Source organism: Notolepis coatsorum (assembly GCF_963971535.1).
Source record: "Notolepis coatsorum genome assembly, chromosome: 11".
NCBI lineage: Eukaryota > Metazoa > Chordata > Actinopteri > Aulopiformes > Paralepididae > Notolepis > Notolepis coatsorum.
In genome coordinates this window covers 88,539,301-88,564,874 of record NC_140175.1, presented here as the reverse complement: position 1 = coordinate 88,564,874, position 25,574 = coordinate 88,539,301, and the positions used below count along the sequence as shown (strand labels likewise).

General features: G+C 46.5%; 1 protein-coding gene across 1 annotated transcript in view; it reads right to left on the bottom strand.

The window, feature by feature from the left end:
• Window positions 1–25,574, bottom strand: part of LOC311237389 (putative E3 ubiquitin-protein ligase HERC1) — a gene marked incomplete at its 5' end in the record, with an annotated part of 186,538 nt that overhangs the window by 129,535 nt on the left and 31,429 nt on the right. Inside the window, 13 exon segments of the mRNA XM_084325228.1 lie at window positions 3,070–3,145; window positions 5,458–5,755; window positions 6,276–6,522; window positions 7,512–7,644; window positions 8,668–8,782; window positions 9,384–9,557; window positions 10,821–11,042; window positions 13,372–13,578; window positions 16,577–16,709; window positions 21,798–21,950; window positions 22,470–22,697; window positions 23,739–23,864; window positions 24,983–25,148. Of these exon segments, the coding sequence (XP_084181354.1) occupies window positions 3,070–3,145; window positions 5,458–5,755; window positions 6,276–6,522; window positions 7,512–7,644; window positions 8,668–8,782; window positions 9,384–9,557; window positions 10,821–11,042; window positions 13,372–13,578; window positions 16,577–16,709; window positions 21,798–21,950; window positions 22,470–22,697; window positions 23,739–23,864; window positions 24,983–25,148 (2,278 nt within the window).

Below are 25,574 nucleotides of genomic sequence, written 5' to 3'. Positions count from 1 at the left end.
CAGGTGCTATTCCTCGGGGCTGGTCGTGCGTCATGCTCACCCGTGAATAGAGTCGGGGGTCTGTAGCGCAGCGCCGCGGGGGTATAGCCTGGGCTGTACTGGACCTCCTGGTCCGGTGGAGTACTGTGCTGTCGTCGGGCTTGGTTCTCCTCCTCTCCCTCTTCTTCTTCTATCAGATCCTCTAGATCCTGTAGTCGTTTATTTAGCTTCTCCGCAGTGTATGCCGCTCCTTCCTTGTAGCTGGGTCTCGCTTGGACCGGTCTGGGAAGGGGGTCTGCGGGGGGGTATAGGCTTGGTCTGTTGGTCAAGTTCAGGGTCGCTTGCTCGGTTAGGAGACGCTGCCCTTGACTGTTGTCTCGACGAGTTCCTTGAACCCCTGGCGGAGGGAGAGGGTGTTGCCTTGAGGATCAGCTGCTCCATTAGTTGCGCTTGTAGCTTGTCGCGCTCGGCTTCGCGCTTGGTGAGATCTGCTTCTCTTTGGGCACCGGCAGCGGCGCGCTGGGCGTCGGCCCGGTCTCTTGCCATATTCTCTTCCGTCTGAAGGCGTCTCATCTCCAGGCGTATGCGCTCTTCTTCGCTCCGTTGCTGCGCTTGGAGTTGTTCGCGCTCGATAAGCATCTGTGCTTGGAGTCGATCGCGTTCACCCTGAAGTCGATCGCGTTCACCCTGAAGTCGATCGCGTTCGGTAGAGGCTGTCAGGCTGACGAGGAACGCCTGTTGTAGCATCCTCTCCGCTTCGCTGGGGGAAGACGGTTGTAGAGGTGAGCCGCTCCTGGGTGAGCCGCTCCTGGCTGTACTCGTTGGGGAGTCCTGGAGCTCTATTTCCTCGGCGCTCTCCTCCTCTTCTTCCGTGCAGAGTTCTCTCTCTGTAGGGTTGTCTTCCTCCCGGGGCTGGTCGGGGACTACTTCTTCGGTATTGGCGGGGGGTAAAGGCGTGTCAGCTCCCTCCTGGTCCCCACCGTGAGCTTGGTCAGTTACATTAGAACCCACTAGGGCCTCTGTGGTCGGGGAAACCTGGTCGTTAAGGTCAGACATAATTTTACTTTCTACTTTTACCGCGTTTACCGTTTGTAGAAGGCTAGGTAGTTGACTGACAGCGTAATCCTCTAAGTACTGAGGTGGCTGTCGTCTGCGCTGCGGGCGTTCTACGTTAGGAGGACCGTTTCGTGGAGTGTTCATCATAGGCCATTTTAATATTAATAACACTATATTAATATTACACTAGTTACCCTCCGGCTCGAAGGACCAATTGTAACTGAGGGGTACAATTCCCTGACTGTATTGATAAGTATGGTATTATTAAACCACTACCGCTTGTACTTTAACTTCTGGCCATCCAGTACATGATATAGATATGATGAACACTTTCCCACCTGATGAAACGAAGTCCACACAAATGTATAAATCGAATATTCTATATAGCAAAGGGTATATACAACGTTCACTTAATGACATTTATGATTTGAAATGCACTTGTAAGGAAAATGAGTATTCGTAGGTAAATCAACATTGAATGTCCAATCTCTGGTTACGCAGGGAGCAAGTATACAACCTGGTTCTTTAGGGAACTATAGCGATGGTACTTAAATGATTATAGCTGGATACACTAAAGGGGGGGTCCCGCTGGTTGTAAGACAGTAGGGGGGGGGGGGGGGGGGGTTAGAAGAGCCGCTGGCGGTATCCCATCTGGCCGACGATTTCTTGGGAGAATTCAGAGTGCTGAACACGGTGCCCACAGAACCTCGGTCCACAGATGAATACAGCTGGACCCTCTGGTGGACGGTAGCTGCCGGTCCACAACGAAGAGACGTGAGGCGACCTCACTCGGGGTAGAGCGCCGTCTCACCTGGACTCCTCTCCGGGGGGTAGTTCCAACACTCAGCAGTGTTGGCCGTTATCCACGGAATAATCAAAGCACCCAAAGCATGTAGATAATCCAAGCCGTGGAAGGCTCGCCGTCGTCCGGGTAAAGTAATCCAATGTACAGGTCCACTCGTCCTGGCCCGGAGCTCCTCGGATGCAAGCACCACACGTGGTCTGCCCAGCCTGGTTAAGACTCCAGATAACGTCAGGAACGATGGGGGTACTGCTCACTTTATAACTCTAACCGAACGATGCACCATACATAATAGACTATTATTAACTTAATAGAAATACGTCCCACTCGACGGTATAGTGCCAAACTATGACAATTCAACTATTAATCCACACGATGTCTCAATGCCTATTCTGAGGCCAAGTAGGCCTTACTGCACCACAAGTGCGTCGTGGGTGAGGCTTCACGTCTGTTACTAGGTTGGAGGGTAAAGGACTAATGGACTAAAAGAAAGTTCTACTTTACTTGCGCCATATATATATGCGCTGTGAACAAATAGTACCATTCGTATTTCGCCAGACGTATTCCTACGCGGAACCGGGCTTGCCACGACATGTTTGTCGGCACGATTGAACTTGAACCAAGGGGCATGGCTGCTGGCGCCAGGTTCTCGTCCAATGGTAGAATGAAACTATTATGGGCTGTTAGTAGACTAAAGGGATATTCAGTGCATATTGTACAAGGAATATACAGGGGATATCAAACGATATACAAATACTATTAAATATATATCCATAAATAAATATATATATTCGGTTTAATCTGATCCTTCACAACAAGTAGTGTTAGTACTGAGACAGGTGTTTCATACAGTAGTGTTAGTACTGAGACAGGTGTTTCATACAGTAGTGTTGGTACTGAGACAGGTGTTTCATACAGTAGTGTTGGTACTGAGACAGGTGTTTCATACAGTAGTGTTATTACTGAGACAGGTGTTTCATACAGTAGTGTTAGTACTGAGACAGGTGTTTCATACAGTAGTGTTATTACTGAGACAGGTGTTTCATACAGTAGTGTTATTACTGAGACAGGTGTTTCACACAGTAGTGTTATTACTGAGACAGGTGTTTCATACAGTAGTGTTATTACTGAGACAGGTGTTTCATACAGTAGTGTTGTTACTGAGACAGGTGTTTCATACAGTAGTGTTACAGTAGCAGCAGTGTTGTCATGCACTACACAGGATAATATACCTGTCTTCTTGCTTCAGTATTAAACCGGAGTTCAGACTTGGGGCTGAGCAGAGATTCTACTGATGAAGATGATTTCCTGAAGGGAGGAAAAGGACACAGACAGTCGGTGAAAAGAGTTAGATGCCTAGATAAACACAGTAGATGAAGAAACCATCAAAACTAACGCACCAGCAGCCCTGAGACGGCATTAGTGCTGACCTGGGAGCCTCTCTTTTCTCTATAGCTCTAACTCAGTATGATAGCATGTACAATGGTGCTGTATATATCATATATATACATTTACCGCATATATATATATATATATATATATATATATATATATATATATATATATATATATGTAAATATACTGCATATTATATGCAGGTATGTACAGACAGACAGACAGACAGACAGATACATTTTGTGTTACATTTGCACTCACAATTTGACTGGTTGGATGTCAAACCTCTTTTCGTTGTACTGTACTTGTGCTATATAATACATTTGAATCTAATCTAAAGGTCACTCTGTCCGTTGACAAACATTTATCCACCCTCTAGCAGCCACAGGTTTCATCCTAGGAGGCAGAAGTTGGGCATGGAGGTCAGGTCAGAGCGGTGTGTGTGTGGTGTGTGGTGTGTGGTGTGTGGTGTGTGGTGTGTGGTGTGTGGTGTGTGGTGCGTGTGTGTGTGTGTGTGTGTGTGTGTGTGTGTGTGTGTGTGTGTGTGTGTGTGTGTGCGTGCGTGTGTGTGTATGTGTGTGTGTGTGTGTGTGTGTTTTCATGCCAAATGGCTAAAAGGGGGCGTGGTAATAGGCATGGCCTATCGCAAAAAGATTGAGAATTGGCTGTTGTTTTAGGGGGTTTCTACATCCTTCTGCTCATGTTGTTCTGTGGTTTTCCTCGGCTCTAACATACCTGGTTCTGGTGTTACTGAGAGGCTCTAACATACCTGGTTCTGGTGTTACTGAGAGGCTCTAACGTACCTGGTTCTGGTGTCACTGAGAGGCTCTAACGTACCTGGTTCTGGTGCTACTGAGAGGCTCTAACGTACCTGGTTCTGGTGTTACTGAGAGGCTCTAACGTACCTGGTTCTGGTGTCACTGAGAGGCTCTAACGTACCTGGTTCTGGTGTCACTGAGAGGCTCTAACGTACCTGGTTCTGGTGTCACTGAGAGGCTCTAACGTACCTGGTTCTGGTGTTACTGAGAGGCTCTAACGTACCTGGTGCTGGTGTCACTGAGAGGCTCTAACGTACCTGGTTCTGGTGTTACTGAGAGGCTCTAACGTACCTGGTTCTGGTGTCACTGAGAGGCTCTAACGTACCTGGTTCTGGTGTCACTGAGAGGCTCTAACGTACCTGGTTCTGGTGCTCTCGGCCTGACTGCTCTAACGTACCTGGTTCTGGTGTCACTGAGAGGCTCTAACGTACCTGGTTCTGGTGCCCTCGGCCTGACTGCTCTAACGTACCTGGTTCTGGTGCCCTCTGCCTGACTGCTCTAACATACCTGGTTCTGGTGCCCTCGGCCTGACTGCTCTAACGTACCTGGTTCTGGTGTCACTGAGAGGCTCTAACGTACCTGGTTCTGGTGCCCTCGGCCTGACTGCTCTAACATACCTGGTTCTGGTGCCCTCGGCCTGACTGCTCTAACGTACCTGGTTCTGGTGCTCTCTGCCTGACTGCTCTAACATACCTGGTTCTGGTGCCCTCGGCCTGACTGCTCTAACGTACCTGGTTCTGGTGCCCTCTGCCTGACTGCTCTAACGTACCTGGTTCTGGTGCCCTCTACCTGACTGCTCTAACGTACCTGGTTCTGGTGCTCTCGGCCTGACTGCTCTAACGTACCTGGTTCTGGTGCCCTCGGCCTGACTGCTCTAACGTACCTGGTTCTGGTGCTCTCGGCCTGACTGCTCTAACGTACCTGGTTCTGGTGCCCTCTGCCTGACTGCTCTAACGTACCTGGTTCTGGTGCCCTCTGCCTGACTGCTCTAACGTACCTGGTTCTGGTGCCCTCTGCCTGACTGCTCTAACGTACCTGGTTCTGGTGCTCTCTGCCTGACTGCTCTAACGTACCTGGTGCTGGTGCTCTCGGCCTGACTGCTCTAACGTACCTGGTTCTGGTGCTCTCGGCCTGACTGCTCTAACGTACCTGGTTCTGGTGCTCTCGGCCTGACTGCTCTAACGTACCTGGTTCTGGTGCTCTCGGCCTGACTGCTCTAACGTACCTGGTTCTGGTGCTCTCGGCCTGACTGCTCTAACGTACCTGGTTCTGGTGCTCTCGGCCTGACTGCTCTAACGTACCTGGTTCTGGTGCTCTCGGCCTGACTGCTCTAACATACCTGGTTCTGGTGCTCTCGGCCTGACTGCTCCTGGTTCTGGTGCCCTCTGCCTGACTGCTCTAACGTACCTGGTTCTGGTGCTCTCGGCCTGACTGCTCTCCAGCTCACTGGGCTCCACCCAGGCGGGCCGGACCCCCAGCAGGAGGAACAGGCAGCGGGACGCCACCAGGTGGCAGGCTGCGGGGAACGACAGGCCCTCCTCGGACCCCCTCCGCCTCTCCCACTGCTTGGGCGCCGCCTCCCGCTCCGGACTGCCGGGGCTCTCGGCGCTGCTGGGGAGGGTGGAGGTGCCGGACGACTCGTACACCGTCTCGTTCTGCTGCAGCTGCATGGCCTCCCGAGTGGCCAACAGAGCCTGGAGGACCTCTGGGGAGGGGGGGAGGGAGGGAGGGAGAGAGAGGGAGAGGGAGAGGGAGAGGGAGAGGGAGAGGGGAGAGAGAGAGAGAGAGAGAGAGAGAGAGAGAGAGAGAGAGAGAGAGAGAGAGAGAGAGAGAGAGAGAGAGAGAGAGAGAGAGAGAGAGAGAGAGAGAGAGAGAGAGAGAGAGAGAGAGAGAGAGAGAGAGAGAGAGAGAGAGAGAGAGAGAGAGAGAGAGAGAGAGAGAGAGAGAGAGAGAGAGAGGATAAAGTGTTGTGATTCTAAAATGATGAATGATACACAAAGCAGAATCAGGAGCATTTGAACATGATGCTGAGATAAAGGAGGACCTCTGGGGGGGGGGGGGGGGGAGGAGAGCGAGAGCGAGAGCGAGAGCGAGAGAGAGCGAGAGAGAGCGAGAGAGAGAGAGCGAGAGAGAGAGAGAGAGAGAGCGAGAGAGAGAGAGAGAGAGAGCGAGAGAGAGCGAGAGAGAGAGCGAAGAAGAGGTAGAGGTAGCACATGTTTTATTACCCGGCAAGTACATACTGCTGATGCTGGGTGTGTCCTCGTCTGGCGCCTCCTCCTGGTTGTGTTCCGCCATGGCAGCGGAGGGTGCCTGCCCCCCCTGGGGCCCCTGCCCCCCCGCCTGCTGCTCCTGCTGCTGCTGCTGCTCCTGCTGCTCCGTCTGCTTCTCCGCCTGCTCCCCTGAGCTGCCGGCCTCCTGCTGCTCCTCCACGGGGCTATGGGACACTGGGGAGCTCTGCACAGTAGGAGAGTACTGACAGAGGTTTAAAATATATATATATAAAATATATATAAAAATACATTCATGAATAAATAAATGAAAAGGGCTATTGTTTGTTGAAATTTTAAATCAGTCTTTTTTATATGGCTGACTGGCAGTGGCGGCTGGTCCATAGAGGGCGCTAGGGCGCCGCACCCCCCTGGTGGAAAGTGGTTTTAAATCTTTCTATAATAGTAGATTTTGACCGGTAAAAATATACGATTTTTTTTTTTAAATAAATAATAATTCGTAATTTTGAGTACGTTTGTGTTTAAAATGCACAATACCGTGTAATATATAGAATATAAATCATTGTTTGTGCGTCATGTTCATCCCCTCTCTCTTCTGGGGCACTAGAAATATCGCAGATTATATCGCAGATACCCCAAATGCAATAAGATCTCTTCTCCAGGAAATTGATAATAATCACAAGATACATTCAGACAGTGTTGGATCTAACAAAATGGACTTATGGACACATTTATGGAAAGTTCAAGCCCGGACCAGAAAGCCGCCACTGCTGACCGGTGAGTTTTTAGGCTCACAACCTGTAGACAAAGTGGTCTGGCTGGCGAAATATCTCAAAGTGGATTGTGGATTTCCGACACTATAGGCGATGTCGGTGGACAGAGAAGCACATTACCGTGCATCACATCCCGTCTATATTTCTTGATGTAACCATTCCCTCTGAGCTGGGCCAAAAATACTCTCAAATCTACTTTCAAGAAACCACTTTGTTTTGCATTGAATTAATGCGACTTTTGTTTGCAGACTGTCATTTTTGGCAGTATTCCATCGGATCCATTATGTGATTTTAATGTCCGATTAAATCATGCACACCGCAAGTATATCAATCACTGTTTATGTGGTTCTCTGCCGGGACGAATACGACTAGAAGCCGCAGTAACTAAGTCAAGCAACAATGGTTCAGTTAGGCAGATTTAATCGTGAGGAGAGGAATAGAGCGGCTGCGGGGGAGGTACCTGCTTGGCGGTGGCGGCGGCCGGGGCAAGTGTGTTCGCCAGGCTCCCCTGAGAGTCCTTGTGAGCCAACAGAGTGCTTCTGATCTTATTCACCAGTTCATAGATCTCCATGAGCATCTCGCAGGGCTCATATCTGTCAGCAGGCACCGTGGAGGGAGAATAAGATAAGATAAGATTATTCCTTTATCGATTCGGGTGCCATGGGGGAAGGAGGAGGGGAGGTACAGGTACGGGCAGCGTGAATACTTTCGGCAGCCCACTTGTCCTTCCGCATTGCTCTGATTGGCCGCGCGCGCACTGTTGTGTTACTGGCTGCTTCTCGGCATAAGCCCCATAATAAGACCGTCTCTGGCTTCGTCCAGTGGACACCAGAGCTCAGCGATGCCGCTCGCGGCAGCATATTCTCCCCGCTGGTGATCGGAGCACGGAGGGTCGTGGACCCGCAACGCACCGCGAAGCCGGCAATGCGATTTTTTATTGGTTTGTCATGACAAACCAATTACATAATCCAACATATGTGTAAAGAAACAACATATTCCAGTTAACGGTATATTTTTTTAATGATTCGTTACGGTGTAATCAATACTCCATTTGTATAAATTATGTTAACTGGAGCGTAGTATTGCTGCCTGGCTGAGGGCCGCGTCGCGGCTCATGCGCGGCTGCGCGCGCTCGGCCAATCAGAGCAATGCGGAAGGACAAGTGGGCTGCCGAAAGTATTCACGTGTACGGGCCGGGTAATAATAGTAGAAAGACATAAATATAGGCAATAAAACTTGATCTGAATATAGAAATATGAGAAAAAATAAACAGTGTAAACTAAATAATTAACAAAAAGGTGCAGATGAGGGTCTGTATGCCCCATCGGTTATATTATACAATAAATATAGGCAATAAAGAATTTGAATCTGAATATATACTATGAGTAAGAGTATAAGTATAGACAAGGTGCAGTATACACAAGGTACCCTAACTGGCATGATATAGCGTGATACGTTGTAGTCCGTGCAGGTTTTGTGGTTAGAGAATAATGCGACAGTGACCCATTGTGAGAGCATGACCAAACACTCTTCGGTGCTATAAAAAAATAAAAAGCAGGGGTAGACGTCAGAAGGTTTGAACCAGGTATTCCAGTCAGTGTGTGTTTGCTGCGGACCTGTCCTGCCAGTAGGCCTCGTCCTGCAGCCCAGTGTGTTTGAGGAGAGCGGCCAGGCTGCAGCGACACACCGTCTCCAGCAGGGAGTCTCCTGTAGGCCCTCCACCGTCCCAGTCTGCAACACAACAACACAACAGGAGTGCTCACATCATGCCCAACCAGAGTATACATACAGCATGCATGGAATACATGTCAGATTCTGAAAGTCAAAATAATTTCTACTACTGTATGTGTCTCTTTCTTGCTGCAGGTTTCAGGCTGTACATGTGAACAGAATGCATCATATAATTCACAAGACTCTCGCAAAGCACCAAGACAGCAGCTCTACTTGTGATGTATGGCACGCACACGCACACACGTACACACACACACACACACACACACACACACACACATTCCACATGGAAACAACACTTTTATAAATAGCCAATGGAGCTTGTGAATCCATCATCACTTGGACACCCACACTGTTTAGCTTTCCTTCTTATATGGGCATGTATAGTCAACACAAAGTCACATACACACACAAGCACATACAGCCAGACACACAGGCAGGCAGCCACACACACACACACACACACACACACACGGACAGCCATACACACAGGCAGCCGCACACACACACACACAGGCAGCCGCACACACACACAGGCAGCCGCACACACACACACACACGGACAGCCATACACACAGGCAGCCACACACACACACAGTACCTCGACTGAGGGCGTACTCCTTCATCTTCCTCCAGAGACTGGAGGCGGGCTCTCGAGAGGAGCCCAGAGCCAGCTCCAACAGGGTACCGGTGTCCTCACAGACACTCAGCTCTGCCAGCCGAGCATCACTGTTGCCTAGCAACACCGCTTCCGTCAGCCACGACATGCCAGAGTCTACAGGACAAGGCATACAACGTTAGGGATGGATGAATGGAAGCATGGCTTTTTTTTTATTTATTTCTAGACTAAAGTAGGAGTGTCGCTGAGTTTTCATGATGGAGGGCAGAAAATAAAGGTGTAATAATCAATGTCCAATTGTCCATACATATTTTGAACATTACAGCTGCTGCGGTTGTTGCATTACCGCGGTATCGCTGTTACATCACGCCCACCGCAGAGTTTAGCTGAATACCGCATCACAGCTGTTTTTTATAATAATACTCTCAACCAAAGCAACGGAACAATTTTGATTGACAGTCGATTCTGCCAATTACGTCACACCGCTTGCACCCGCCTCTGCTGTTACCACCAATCGGCAAGCGCGTATTAGGTTTTTACTTCCTGATAGTCAGCCATTGATCAGAGCTCACAACACGGCTAATAACGTTAGCTCCCCGCCGGAGTGGATTACCATCGCTCCTCAGGAGTACTAAACGAGGCATAATGATTTTACTGCAACGAATGTTATAATAAAAGCCCTTCGTTCTATACACTTGTCTGATTGAAAACTTTATTAACAGACCGCAGAATGGGCACAACTCGGCACGCTCTGAGCAAAGAAAGGAACTGAGTTATTGAACGTGTAACTATATAACGTTAATGCCACACAACGAATGCCTTTGTTATAAGTAGTATCATATCATTGTTATCATAAGTAGTAACGTTATAATAATAATAAAATAATAATAATAATAATAATAATAATAAGAAGAAGAAAGGGTCGGGGGGGTAACCACCGGGCGCTACCAGCCTACCACCCCTGCCCACGACACCGAGTAAACGGCGCACGACCAGAGGGGAGACTTCGAATCCGTGTTTCACTTTCAATAACGAATGCGTGCTTGCCGAATCCCAAACAATATTCATGCTGCAAAGTCATCCTCTAAAGATAGACATTTAGACTAGAGGCAGGCTATATGCTATAAAGAGTAGACTACTAAAAAAAATGCATTCAAATAAATATATTTTTTTTGTGTGTGCGGTAATAACCGCGGCGGTAGGAAATATTTCGCAAATTTGTGCGGTAAGGAAAACATCAATACCGCGGCAGCTCTAACCTCTGCACAGTGCTTATGGCATACAGTTTAATACAGTATCACACATAGCATGAAGTGAGGTTAGCCTTTCTTTGCCATAGCGAGGAGATTCCCCATAGAGCTCTTGGGGCTCTTAGACCAGAGCAAACACAAAGGGAGAAGAGTGTGAAGGTCTTCTTACCCAGCTGTTCAAAGTCCATCTCCAGTCCGTTCCTGAGGAGAGGGTTACACAGCCAGTGCTCCGACATCCTCTCCTGGAGCGAGGGAGGCGGGCCCTGCAACATGCCGCCGAGGCAACGGCCAATCGCCAGCGCCACAGAGCGCTCCAGGTCCAGGAGCCACACCCAGCTGCTCTCCTCCTGCGCCGGCTGTCCGAGGGACCACTTCGCTCCCTCCGTTTTATCTGAAGGTTTAAGATTCAAGATTCAAGAGATTTATTCGTCACATACACGAGACATGTAGTGAAATGAAGGTGGCCATGCCCGCCTTGATTGTGCAAAAAATACAAATAGAATAAAATAGAATAGATAATAAAATAGACATGATAAAAAGTACCGTAATTTTCGGACTATAAGGCGCACCTGAATATAAGCAGCAGCAGCTAAATTGAATGATGTGTACATATATAAGCCGCACTGGACTATAAACTGCAGGTGTTTTAATGTTTAATTACCATATGTAAGGGTTCGTGCACAGAGGGGATTGTCGGGAAAGAGATGGCTGTTTGAGGAAGCTCAGTAACGGTAGCTAGGTACAAACGTTAGCTCACAGAACGATGGCCACGTTAGTTAGCCAGCGCCAGCTGAGCTAGGTACTAACGCCAGCTCACAGAACGATAGCCAGTTAGTTAGCACCTGCTAGGTACTAACGCCAGCTCACAGAACGATAGCCACGTTAGCCAGCGCCTGCTAGGTACTAACGCCAGCTCACAGAACGATAGCCACGTTAGCCAGCGCCTGCTAGGTACTAACACCAGCTCACAGAACGATAGCCACGTTAGTTAGCCAGCCAGGTACTAACGCCAGCTCACAGAACGATAGCCACGTTAGTTAGCCAGCTAGGTACAAACGTTAGCTCACAGAACGATAGCCACGTTAGTTAGCCAGCGCCAGCCAGGTACTAACGCCAGCTCACAGAACGATAGCCACGTTAGCCAGCGCCAGCTAGGTACTAACGCCAGCTCACAGAACGATAGCCAGTTAGTTAGCACCAGCCAGGTACTAACGCCAGCTCACAGAACGATAGCCAGTTAGTTAGCACCAGCCAGGTACTAACGCCAGCTCACAGAACGATAGCCAGTTAGTTAGCCAGCGCCAGCTAGGTACTAACACCAGCTCACAGAACAATAGCCAGTTAGTTAGCCAGCGCCAGCCAGGCACTAACGCCAGCTCACAGAACGATAGCCAGTTAGCCAGCACCTGCGAAATCGAATGCCAAACTGGTGATATCAGGAGCTATCAGTAGCTAGATAACATTAGACAACGCCTCATGCATTAATAAACTAAAGTGAATAGTTCGTTGACTGGGTCATTTTGTTTAATGCTTCAGTTATGTTGAAAGAGGAGCTCTCAGCTGCTCATACACTAGACTCTTGTCGTAATGGTTTGTTGACGTGGGTCTGTGAGGGGGAGGGGCAAGGCGTGCACTGCTTCAGCAGATTTAGGAGTCTGATCTGACGGTCACAGAACTGAGGGAGTGCGCCCAGTTAGCTGTAAAAAATCCATAGATTAGCCGCACCGTTATATAAGCCGCAGGGTCGAAAAATGGGGGGAAAAGCTGCGGTTTATAGTCCGAAAAAATTACGGTACTAAGATAAAATACAATACAATGCTAAGCTTACGAATTAAAGGTAATGAGTCCTATATACACTACTATACAATACTATATATAACTATACTATACAAAAACATAGTTGTGTTTTTTAGTTGTGTTTTTTTAAAGTGACCTTTTTTGTGTTTAAAGTGACCTGTAGTGTGTTTGTGTGTTAGAGTGCAGGATGTGTGGTGTGTGTGTGCTGTGTGCGTGTGTGTTCATGTGTGCTTGTGTGTGGATAGATCAGTGTTCAGTGTTCAGTGTTCTGATGGCCTGGGGGAAGAAGCGGAGTCTGAGTCTCTCTGTTCTTGCTGCGTGTATGCAGAGGTGTATGCAGTTTAAGACCCCGTACGTACACAGTCTCCACTTTATTCTCATCCAGCAAGAGAGCAGGGACTTACTTTTGCGTATCAAGAGTGTGTCGTATCAAGAGATTAGGCCCGTCTTTGACTAAACACATCCTGCAACAGCTGTAGGGTTTTTTGTAGACTAATTGAATAGTTGATTTAAATCAACATTCTTGTTGCTGCAAATGGGTGCAATCATGTAGAGGGAACTATTTAAACCTTGCGTTGTATTAAAATACCAAGACATATCTGTGAATAGAATGGCGATTATGGTCCAGAAATAATTAATGAGAGAGTGTGAGAGAGAGAGTGAGAGTGAGAGTGAGAGTGAGAGTGAGAGTGAGAGTGAGAGAGAGAGAGAGAGAGACCCCAATACTAATGGACAAAAACAGTCTGTTAATCGTCTACAAGGATTATACAAAGTATGGTCCATCGACAAAAGCTCCAGACTGTCCCAAATGGGGAGCAATGAAGCTGTTAAAAATCAATCACCTAATTATCAAGGCTAATTATGGTCTGTAATGGACCGGGAACGTTGCCAAACGGCAGGGTAAGACGAGCCCGAACACTGACCGGAGGGGCGTGTGTCCCGCTCGTCCATGTCCAGCTCCTGCTCCTCCAGCAGGCCGGCGTCGGGCAGCAGGCAGCTGAACTGGTTGAGGCGCTCCAGGAGGGCCAGCAGGTGGCTGAGCAGGGGCCGCACCACGGCCAGGGGCAGCAGCAGCAGGGAGTACATCACCTGACACAGCAGGCTGCCTGCCACGGAGCTGTACAGCACCGCTGGGGTGAGAGGGGGGAGGGTGAGAGAGGGGGAGAGAGGGAGGGGGGTGAGGGGGTGAGCGAGGGAGGCGGGTGAGAGGGGGTTCATATTCAGATTCCTTTATTGTCACTTATTTCAGTACTTTACAGAAAGAAGAGTGCAATTCTATTTATTGTGGTCCCTCGACCATAGCAGCTTCCAATAATAAAAATACAATACATTTAGCATAGAATAAAATAAGATGACGATGACTATATACAGTTCTAAAAAGTGTGCAGTGCAATACAATACATTTAGCATAGAATAAAATGAGATGACTAAAATAAAGATGACTATATACAGTTCTAAAAAGTGTGCAATACAATACATTTTGCATAGAATAAAATGAGATGACTAAAATAAAGATGACTATTATACAGTTCTAAAAAGTGTGCAGTGCAATACAATAAACTTAGCATAGAATAAAATAAGATGACTAAAATAAATATTACTATAGACAGTTCTAAAAAGTGTGCAGTGCAGATCAGGATGTACCGATATTATACTATATAAAATTTAAATAACAAAATGGCTATGTTGTGTGATGTGCAATGAGCAAATTTGAGCAGTGTGTAAAATGCAATGTGCAATACAGTTTTTATCGGCAGCAGCAGTGTTTCTCAAGTGTAGTCGGGAGGGGGGGGATTAGGGGGGCGTCAATGGGCTCTGTTGACGCGGGTGAGAGGCGGTAGGAGTGACATCATGGAAATAAACAGGCATAGAGGTCAGGACAGAGAAAGACCTATTTGTGCTTTTTGAGATTGTGAGATTTCTCAAATAACACATTTTTTTCAAAGTTATACAGCCATCAGTTACTGTGCGTGTGCGTGTGTGCGTGTGTGTATTGGAGGCTCTCTGTCCCAGCTGGCAGCTCTGAAACCCTGCTGAGTGGACTCACTCATGACTCGTGGGCAGGAAGAGGAGTCACAGCGACCAGACCTCAGGCTGGACATTAGAGAGACTGGGGTGGATGTCACAGAATGTCACAGGAATGCGCTACACGATACCATAGGGTCGCACGGAAACATTTGAAACGTTGATGCTTTTTAAGTATTTGAACCTTGAATCAACATTTCAAATGTGCCTCACATGTTTTATGGTTTTCTATTATGCATCTCTGGACAGCTAATTCATTCTGTGCAGTTGTAGATTAAAGGTTATGCTACAGGAGAGCAAATGTGATTTGAGAGATGTTTGTAAGTTTACTGTTCAAAAAGCTTAGAAAGAGATTCAAAGGAGATGTATTTCTATTGTTGGGGTTAACTTGTGGAACAATGCTGATATCAATTTAAGAATAAGTCATTTGCTTTTCAAAATAAATGTTTTATAGCTTTTTTTTAGGGATGCCCCGATCGATCGGCCACCGATCGTTATCGGCCGATACTCAGTATAAATATGCAATCTGTGAATTCCGATAATTAGTCATATTCGCCGATAGCGGAAACCGATCAAGCGAAGCTCTCACTCGCTGTCTGTCTCAGACACACACGACCTGCAAACTGCCGCTGCTCCTCCTCCCTAGCCCCGCCCGCCCCCCGTGTAGAGTTTGTAAACAAAGAGGTGCGGCTCCTCTGCTCGAGTCTGTAGTGCACTGCATTCGACCTGCGCTAACGTTAGCTACCTAGCTATCGTTACTGTTTAAACAAAATTACCCAGTCAACTATTCACGTTTAGTAGGCATTGTCTAACGGTATTTAGCCGGCTAGCTACCGATAGCTCCTGATATCAACAAATGATCCAGAAAGTCTAGTAGTTCATGTTCATACCTCAGTTAGCTTGCGTTAGCTGACGTTCGTTTACTGTTCAAAACGAAATGTCCCATTGAACTAAAGTTCTGTCTTAACGTCATCTAGCCGGCTAGCAGTAGCTACAGATAGCTCTTGATATCAATGTCTTATAACATTGATTTAATGCGTATTCGAGCTGAGGGCTTGCTGAATGTGAAACGACCAAAGCACTTAACGTTACCAATGGGGTCCCGCTGCAGCGCCGGAGAATCCTTTTGAGCTGGGCTACTAGAGTACACACAGACAGTGGAGCTGTTTGCAGATAGTGAGCATTTTGACTTGTTGCGTGGTGGCGATGTCTCGCAGTCGCAGATAATACAAGTACAAGTCTAATTATATAATATATATATTTTATAAAAAAAAAAAAAAAAAAAAACTGTTTATATAAAATAATTTTTAATTTCTTTTTAATCAAAAACAATCGGTATCGGATCGGTATCGGCCGATATGGATCACGACGATCGGTGATCGGTATCGGTGGCAAAAAACGTGATCGGGGCATCCCTACTTTTTTTGTTATTTTTAGTTTTTGTTTTAGAGGCTTCATTTGGTACTGTAAGAATATTGGACAGGCATAATAAACAGTATGCTTCAGCCTATACCTTTTCAGTCACTCCAAAATCAAAGACCGTTGACAGTTTGGAATGATTGTCTATATTATATTGTGTGTGATGACTGAATAAAACTACTACTACAGTTATTATTTTGGATTTTAGAAAAAAACAATATCATCATAAAGGCTAAACATTTGGCCAATGTGTGAAACAGAAAGCAGCGTGATTCTCTATCAACCTGTACCAGTGAGAGTGAGCGGCGTTTATAAAGAGAGACTTGCTATTTCACCTATACTAAATATTAGCAAACACTGCAACAGGAAATCAATTATAGCCAGTTGTTTCCTAGCAACACATCAAAATGTCCACTGAAAAATTGTTGATGCTCCACCAAATGGCATAATTATAATATGTGCAGACGCATGTACAGCTATGTAAATAGTAGGCCAATAAATCCCACTTGCAGTTGAATTGACCCATATCAAACCCCACCCTCTTTCCTTGATCCTCCAATCGCAACTTTGTTTGTCAAGAGGGAGGCAACCGTTGTGATTGGAGGTTTGAGGAAAAGAGGGCGGGGTTTGAGATAGGTCAATTGAGTTTAGGCTGAAACAACAAGGGAGGTCCAGAGCTCTTACTGTGCAGCTTGTGGATGACGTGTTTGTCCAGGGAGCTGTCCTCCAGCAGGACCATGGACCTCCTGAAGGTCTCCGCGGCGTAGGGCAGCAGCAGGCACAGGTGCTTGTGGAGCAGCGTCACACTGCTGTCGTCCTGCACAAACACGGGAATGGGATGAGGATGAGAAGGAGGTCGGCTGTATCCAGGAGAACCCCTCCCCAGGGTTCCCACAGACATTGCTAAATGAAATTCAAGGACTTTCAAGTACTTACCCAAACACAATTTTTTATTTTAAAAAGGGCATTTAAAAGCATTTTTTTTTTATCCAATATTTATGGCTTAAAACCAATTTCCGACAATTAGTTATACTTTAGATAAGAAAAATGAATTTCTTGATTCAAAACAATTAAATTTTTATGGATGAACCAAACTTTCAATGCAAATGGTTGATTTGAATATCAAGGACTTTCTAAGCACCTTGTTAAATGGGCTGTTTTCAAGGAATTCCAGGCCTTGACTTTTTTTTGTAAAAAAATCAAGCACTTTAAGCACTTCAAGGACCTTGTGCGAACCCTGCACACACACCCTCTATGAGCAAAGATGAGCATGTTCAGCCACACTCATACGCCCCCCTGACACTGCACCAACAGCCCTCGGCCAGTCCTTTGTGCCAGCAGGCTCCACTATCGTGGGCATGGACTGCTGCCAGCAGCGGGAGAACTAACAGCTGCAGAGCTGGAATGTCTGACCACTAAGTGTGTCTGACTCTTTACCACCAAAACCTGCACAGACTATAACATAATGACATATATCATGCCAGTTAGGGTACAGACCCTCACCTGCACTTTGTGTATGCCGTTTATTTTTCTCTTATTTTCATATTCAGAGTTAGTTCAAACTGTGGAATGGGTTGCCCCCCCACATTAAGCTGGCCCCAACGCTCCCAGTGTTTAAGTCCCATCTTAAAACACATTTGTTCATCCTAGCTTTTAAACAAATGTAGTCTGCTCTGCTGCTGTAATTTAGTTTGTAGTTCGGTGTACTTTGTATTGTGTTTATGTGTTTTTTACTATATTATGGTTTTTACTGTGAAGCACTTTGGTCACCCATGTTGTTTTTAAATGTGCTATACAAATAAAGTTGGATTGGATTGGAGTTATATTATTCACACAGTTAAAATGTTCTCATATCTTTATATTCAGATTAAATTGTATTGCCTATATTTATTTTATCAGGGGAGTCGATGTGGACATGGTTGAGTACAAATACCTCGGTGTGCACATAGACAACAAACTCCACCTACTGTAGACCTCAGTATATTTTTACTGTATATTTTATTCCATTTTTATTCTATTTTATTCTACTCTTATCTTAGGCAATTTGATTGGTTTTGTTATTCTTATTCGTGACCTGTTCCGTCTAAATGTTTAATGTTGAGCGATTTGCAGTGTCAAATTTCCCTCTGGATAATAAAAGTATTTCTATTCTATTCTATTCTATGTCTTTCATCTATTACCCTGCCCATACCTGCACCTCCCCTCCCCCATGCTGTTATGATGCCCCACGAATTTCCCCAAGGGGACCAATAAAGGAATATCTTATCTTATTTTAGAAGAGTGGGATTAACGAGATTGTAACAAAATATCCATCCAGGTTTGGAGCTCGACGGAGAGCGTTCTGAAATACTGTGTCCGGTATAGAATTGACCCGGGCATCGTTTCACGCAGACATTCACAATACACTGCATCAGGTAGTTCAGTTCAAGCGAGAATCGATTTGCAGCCGTGTAAAAAACAAGCAGGGAATGACACGATACATGCTGTTCTTCAGACTGGATACCTGCAGCTCCGCTTAGTTAGCCACAAGCTAACGCAAAGTCAGTGGAGGACAAGCTCCTTTCTGGACAAGTTGACTGAAACTAAATTACATCTATTTCGTGTGCACTGTGGAGTGGGATTCCATTAGTTTCAGCCAGCGTGTACAACAGACTAACGATGCAGAGCTGTGGGCATCCACTGTGAAGAACAGCATGGATTGTGCCGAGAAAGACTACATCTATTGATCGACTACATCACTGGTAACTGGGAAGGAAAAAAATGGCTAGGCGTCCAAAATTGTGAACTATCCCTTTAAATAGTATTAATATCAGTCGACAATCACCCAGGAGTAGTCATTTTGAGGCCTTCCCAAACTTCCCATCCCATGTGGTGTTACCTCTGGACTGGTATAGATGTAACAGTGGATCAGTAGGTATAATGTTACCTCTGGACTGGTATAGATGTAACAGTGGATCAGGAGGTATAATGTTACCTCTGGACTGGTATAGATGTAACAGTGGAGCAGTAGGTATAATGTTACCTCTGGACTGGTATAGATGTAACAGTGGATCAGGAGGTATAATGTTACCTCTGGACTGGTATAGATGTAACAGTGGAGCAGTAGGTATAATGTTACCTCTGGACTGGTATACAGTAGATGTAACAGTGGAGCAGTAGGTATAATGTTACCTCTGGACTGGTATACAGTAGATGTAACAGTGGAGCAGTAGGTATAATGTTACCTCTGGACTGGTATAGATGTAACAGTGGAGCAGTAGGTATAATGTTACCTCTGGACTGGTATAGATGTAACAGTGGATCAGGAGGTATAATGTTACCTCTGGACTGGTATAGATGTAACAGTGGATCAGGAGGTATAATGTTACCTCTGGACTGGTATAGATGTAACAGTGGATCAGGAGGTATAATGTTACCTCTGGACTGGTATAGATGTAACAGTGGAGCAGTAGGTATAATGTTACCTCTGGACTGGTATAGATGTAACAGTTGATCAGGAGGTATAATGTTACCTCTGGACTGGTATAGATAATAATAATAATAATAATACATCTATTTTATATAGCGCTTTTCCAGGTGCTCAAAGACGCTTTACATGGGCAGGAGAGACAAACTATGGCAAAACAAAAAACAGAACAAAAATAATACATGACAAAAATAAAATAACACAGACAAAATTAGAGGTCAAAAGCAAGATTGAAAAGGTGAGTTTTGAGGGCTGATTTAAAAGATGTCAGGGTGTTTGCATCACGGATATGGCTGGGGAGGGCATTCCAGAGGGAGGGGGCAGCAGCAGCAAAGGCCCTGTCGCCCCAGGTCCGGAGCCTGGTCGTGGGAGGTGTTAGGAGGTTGGCATCTGCAGACCTAAGGCGACGGGTGGGCGTGTGACGGTGGAGGAGGTCGGACAGGTAGGGAGGGGCAAGGTTGTTGAGGGCTTTAAATGTGATGAGTAGTATTTTAAAATGTATCCTGTATTTGATTGGAAGCCAGTGGAGGTCGTGGAGGACAGGGGTGATGTGATCAGAGCGACGGGTGGAGGTGAGCATGCGGGCAGCAGAGTTTTGGACATATTGGAGTTTATTGAGGATAGTGTTTGGTGAGCCGTAGAGGATGCTGTTGCAGTAATCTAGTCTTGATGATATGAATGCATGAACCAGTGTTTCAGCAGCGGAGAGTGATAGGGAGGGGCGGAGACGAGCAATGTTCCGGAGGTGGTAGAAGGCCGATTTGGTTATGTGGTTCACATGGCGGAGGAAAGAAAGGGTGGGGTCCAGGATGATGCCAAGGTTACGGACGTGAGTGGAGGTGGTGACAATGGTACCATCAATATTTAGGGTGAAATCCTGGGTGTGGCTGGTGAGGGATTTTGGACCGATAATGATGATTTCTGATTTATTGCAGTTTAGTTTAAGAAAGTTATTTTGCATCCATGTTTTGATGTCTGTGAGGCAGGTGCTGAGGGTGGAGAGTGGCTGGAGTGATAGTCTTGGTGGAGAGGTAGAGCTGAGTGTCGTCTGCATAACAGTGGAAACGCAGGCCATGTTGGCGGAGAATCAGACCAAGTGGAAGGATGTAGAGGATGAAGAGCAGGGGACCAAGTACTGAGCCTTGGGGGACACCATGAGTGATGGGGGCAGTGGGGGATTTGCAGTTGTTGATAGAGATGAATTGGTGCCTGTGTGAGAGGTATGATTGGAGCAAGGTGAGGGGGATTCCGGAGATGCCAACAGTGGAGCAGTAGTTATAATGTTACCTCTGGACTGGTATAGATGTAACAGTGGAGCAGTAGGTATAATGTTACCTCTGGACTGGTATAGATGTAACAGTGGAGCAGTAGGTATAATGTTACCTCTGGACTGGTATAGATGTAACAGTGGAGCAGTAGGTATAATGTTACCTCTGGACTGGTATAGATGTAACAGTGGAGCAGTAGGTATAATGTTACCTCTGGACTGGTATAGATGTAACAGTGGAGCAGGAGGTATAATGTTACCTCTGGACTGGTATAGATGTAACAGTGGAGCAGTAGGTATAATGTTACCTCTGGACTGGTATAGATGTAACAGTGGATCAGGAGGTATAATGTTACCTCTGGACTGGTATAGATGTAACAGTGGATCAGGAGGTATAATGTTACCTCTGGACTGGTATAGATGTAACAGTGGAGCAGTAGGTATAATGTTACCTCTGGACTGGTATAGATGTAACAGTGGAGCAGTAGGTATAATGTTACCTCTGGACTGGTATAGATGTAACAGTGGATCAGGAGGTATAATGTTACCTCTGGACTGGTATAGATGTAACAGTGGAGCAGTAGGTATAATGTTACCTCTGGACTGGTATAGATGTAACAGTGGAGCAGTAGGTATAATGTTACCTCTGGACTGGTATAGATGTAACAGTGGATCAGGAGGTATAATGTTACCTCTGGACTGGTATAGATGTAACAGTGGATCAGGAGGTATAATGTTACCTCTGGACTGGTATAGATGTAACAGTGGAGCAGGAGGTATAATGTTACCTCTGGACTGGTATAGATGTAACAGTGGAGCAGTAGGTATAATGTTACCTCTGGACTGGTATAGATGTAACAGTGGAGCAGTAGGTATAATGTTACCTCTGGACTGGTATAGATGTAACAGTGGATCAGGAGGTATAATGTTACCTCTGGACTGGTATAGATGTAACAGTGGATCAGGAGGTATAATGTTACCTCTGGACTGGTATAGATGTAACAGTGGATCAGTAGGTATAATGTTACCTCTGGACTGGTATAGATGTAACAGTGGATCAGGAGGTATAATGTTACTTCTGGACTGGTATAGATGTAACAGTGGAGCAGTAGGTATAATGTTACCTCTGGACTGGTATAGATGTAACAGTGGATCAGTAGGTATAATGTTACCTCTGGGCTGGTATAGATGTAACAGTGGGCCAGGAGGTGCTTGTGAAGAGCAGACAGCAGGTGGTGGAAGTGAGAAGGAGGGTCTGTCTGCCTCTGGCTCTGGCTGGACTGCTGCTTGTCACTGTTCTTCTCCAGCTCACCGAACGCCCTCTCCTGCATATACACACACACACACACACACACACACACACACACACACAGAATGGGGTCTTGATGAGACACTGGATTCAGCTAACGAGAAGGGTATATTCTAAGTGTATATGTTACACACAAGAGTTCATGAGCCATTTTTTACACTCCAACAGAAAACAAAGTGAGACAGAGGACCAAAATTGTTCGTATTAAAATGTGTCCCAGGAAAGAAGAAGCTGTTATTCCATCAAAACAACAATCTTCAGTCGACTGCTCGTCATGTGAAACCCATCATCACTACCACCAACTTCATCACACACACACACACACACACACACACACACACACACACACACACACACACACACACACACACACACACACACACACACACACACACACACACACACACACACACACACACACACACACACACACACACACACACACACACACACACACACACACACACACACACACACACACACACACACACACACACACACACACACACACACACACACACACAGCTGGTCCTACCGTGTAGAAGCCGATGCTGAGCAGCAGGGTCTTGAGCAGCACCTCAGCCAGGTGGAGCTGGTCACACACGGCGGGGGGGCTGGACGAGGAGGAGGGCGGCCGGTCGGGGGTGGTGGGGGCCAGGGGGAGCCCCGTGGCAGTCAGCTCCCCGGGACAGCTGTAGCCCAGCAGGGAGGCCACGTGGCTCTGCTCCTGGAGGCTGTTCAGCACCATGTCTAGCTGCAGTCGCTGGGGAGAGGAACACACAGGGCTCTCTGAGCAGGACTGCAGTGTTCCCTTCCTCTCACCGCCGTTACTCCATTGGATAAGTGGTCTAATTTATTCCTTAATGCTACAGCTTTCCCGTGATGAGTAGAAAGAGGATTGTTGAAGCTGTTTTCTTATAAATGTTGGACTATGATGATGTGACTTATAGGCTGCGGCTTCACCTCTTAAACCACTGGACTCTGGTCCATCATTCTGCCCTCAGATTCATCACTGGTGACAGCTATGATATCCACCACTGTGTTCTTTATAAAAAGGTTGGATGGCCTTCTCTGGTTGAAAGGCGTAACTATCCTTGGTATTTGTTTATTTTTAGCCCTTATTGGTAAACCTCCCTCTTACATCACATCACTGTTGGAATCGTGGAACCTATTCTACACGTTGAAATGACTGGTTGGTTCTTAGGGTTCCTCCAGTTTGCTCTGAACTAGGAAAAACTGCTTTTTTCTTGGATGCTTCCAACACCTGGAATTCCCTCAAGCTGACTCTGAAGCTGAAGGTTCTTCCTTCTTTTGCTGCATTTAAAAGTATGATCTCCAACCACTGTGTGTCGACTTGTCTTAGCTGATTCTTTATTGTTTATTCTTATTAATTGTGTCTACAGTATATTGCTGATGAACTGTGTTTTGTAAGCTTGTCGTCACTGTCAATGAAGGTAACCTCATTGTCTTAGTGGTTGAAATGGTAACCTGGTACTGTAAGACACCAAAACACGTTCTCATAGATTCACCAAAACGGTTTTGTACAACATTGTAAGCGGCACTTGACTGCAAAACGTTATTCTACGTAGCTCGAGTGGAATGACCACTTTTTGCATTTCAAACAGACTGAGAAAACAACGTGTCCTTGTCTTCTGTCGTGTGCCCCGCCAGTGCGTTTGTGTGCCCCGCCAGTGCGTTCGTGTGCCCCGCCAGTGCGTTCGTGTGCCCCGCCAGTGCGTTCGTGTGCCCCGCCAGTGCGTTTGTGTGCCCCGCCAGTGCGTTTGTGTGCCCCGCCATTGCGTACCTGTCCCTTAGAGAGGCTCTCCCAGCTCTCGGGTCCCTGGGGGAGGAGGGAGTGGAGCAGCTCGGTTCTCTCCCTGAGAGGAGGCAGTAACAAGGACGCTCCGATGGACAGAGTGCTCATCACCGCCTGAAGAAACACGCACACACACACACACACACACACACACACACACACACACACACACACACACACACACACACACACACACACACACACACACACACACACACACACACACACACACACACACACACACACACACACACACACACACACACACACACACACACACACACACACACACACACACACACACACACACACCATGGTTTTATCAGGGTTCCCACAGACATTGCTAAATGAAATTCAAGGACTTTCAAGTACTTTTCAAAGTACTGTTTTTCATTTTAAAAAGGTAATTTAAATGGATACAATTCACTTTTAAATGGAGTTTTCTTATAGAAAAAAAAATGGATCCAATATTTATGGCTTAAAACCAATTTCTGACAATTAGTTACCGGTACACTTTAGATAAAAAAATTTACATATCTTGATTCAGAACTATTTTATTATGGATGAACAAAACTTTCAATGCGAATGGTTGATTTGAATGTCAATGACTTTTTAAGCAATAAGCACCTTGTTAATAATTTTTTTTTGCTGTTTTCAAGGAATTCCAGGCCTTGACTTTTTTTCCTTTTTTTATCAAGTTAAGCACTTCAAGGAACTTGTGCGAACCCTGTGAACAAGTGTAAGTTGTAGAAGGGTCCCGCTGTGAGATAGAACCATGGTTAACACGTTGCCATATAACCCCTTGCTGGCACGCGGCACCCTAATGCTTGGACTGAATGCGACCGAAGGACACCATCACCTTTTAAAGGCCCCATGAAATTAAAATAGATGTTTTAAGTTATTTGATCACAAATGTCTTGCGCCCGATTGTCACCTATACGCAAGTCTGTCCCAACAATGACAAAAATATATTCTTATAAATGGTATTTTAGAGTTTGTTATTTCCTGGAAAACAATCAAAACAATGTTGACGAATCATCCTGCACATATGGGTGTATAGCATCCAATGAAATGCTTTCTAGAATGACGTTTACAGCGCATTGTAACTAAGCTAGCACTCTGTATTTGACTACAGCCAAGTCAAACTCACTATCCTCATTATCCATTTACCATTATCATTATTAAGTGACCGGTATCAGTCATAGTCACACTGACTGCTTAATGGACGGTACCTGTTGTATGGAGTCTGGTACGTTGGAGTCGATGAGTCTGAACAGGAGGTTCCGGAGGGGCCTGCCCTGGGCTCCCAGGACCGTGGCACCGGTACCCCCCGCATGGGCCAGGGACAGGTGGATGGAGAGCAGCTTCATACACAGCAGGACAAACTGGTGATGCTCCCTGAAGAACAGAGAGAGAGAGGAGGATGAGAGGAGGATGAGAGGAGGACAAACTGGTGATGCTCCCTGAAGAACAGAGAGAGAGAGGAGGATGAGAGGAGGATGAGAGGAGGACAAACTGGTGATGCTCCCTGAAGAACAGAGAGAGGGGAGGATGAGAGGAGGACAAACTGGAGGTGCTCCCTGGAGAACAGAGAGAGGGGAGGATGAGAGGAGGACAAACTGGAGGTGCTCCCTGGAGAACAGAGAGAGGGGAGGCTGAGAGGAGGACAAACTGGAGGTGCTCCCTGGAGAACAGAGAGAGGAGGATGAGAGGAGGACAAACTGGTGGTGCTCCCTGGAGAACAGAGAGGGGAGGATGAGAGGAGGACAAACTGGAGGTGCTCCCTGGAGAACAGAGAGAGGAGGATGAGAGGAGGATGAGAGG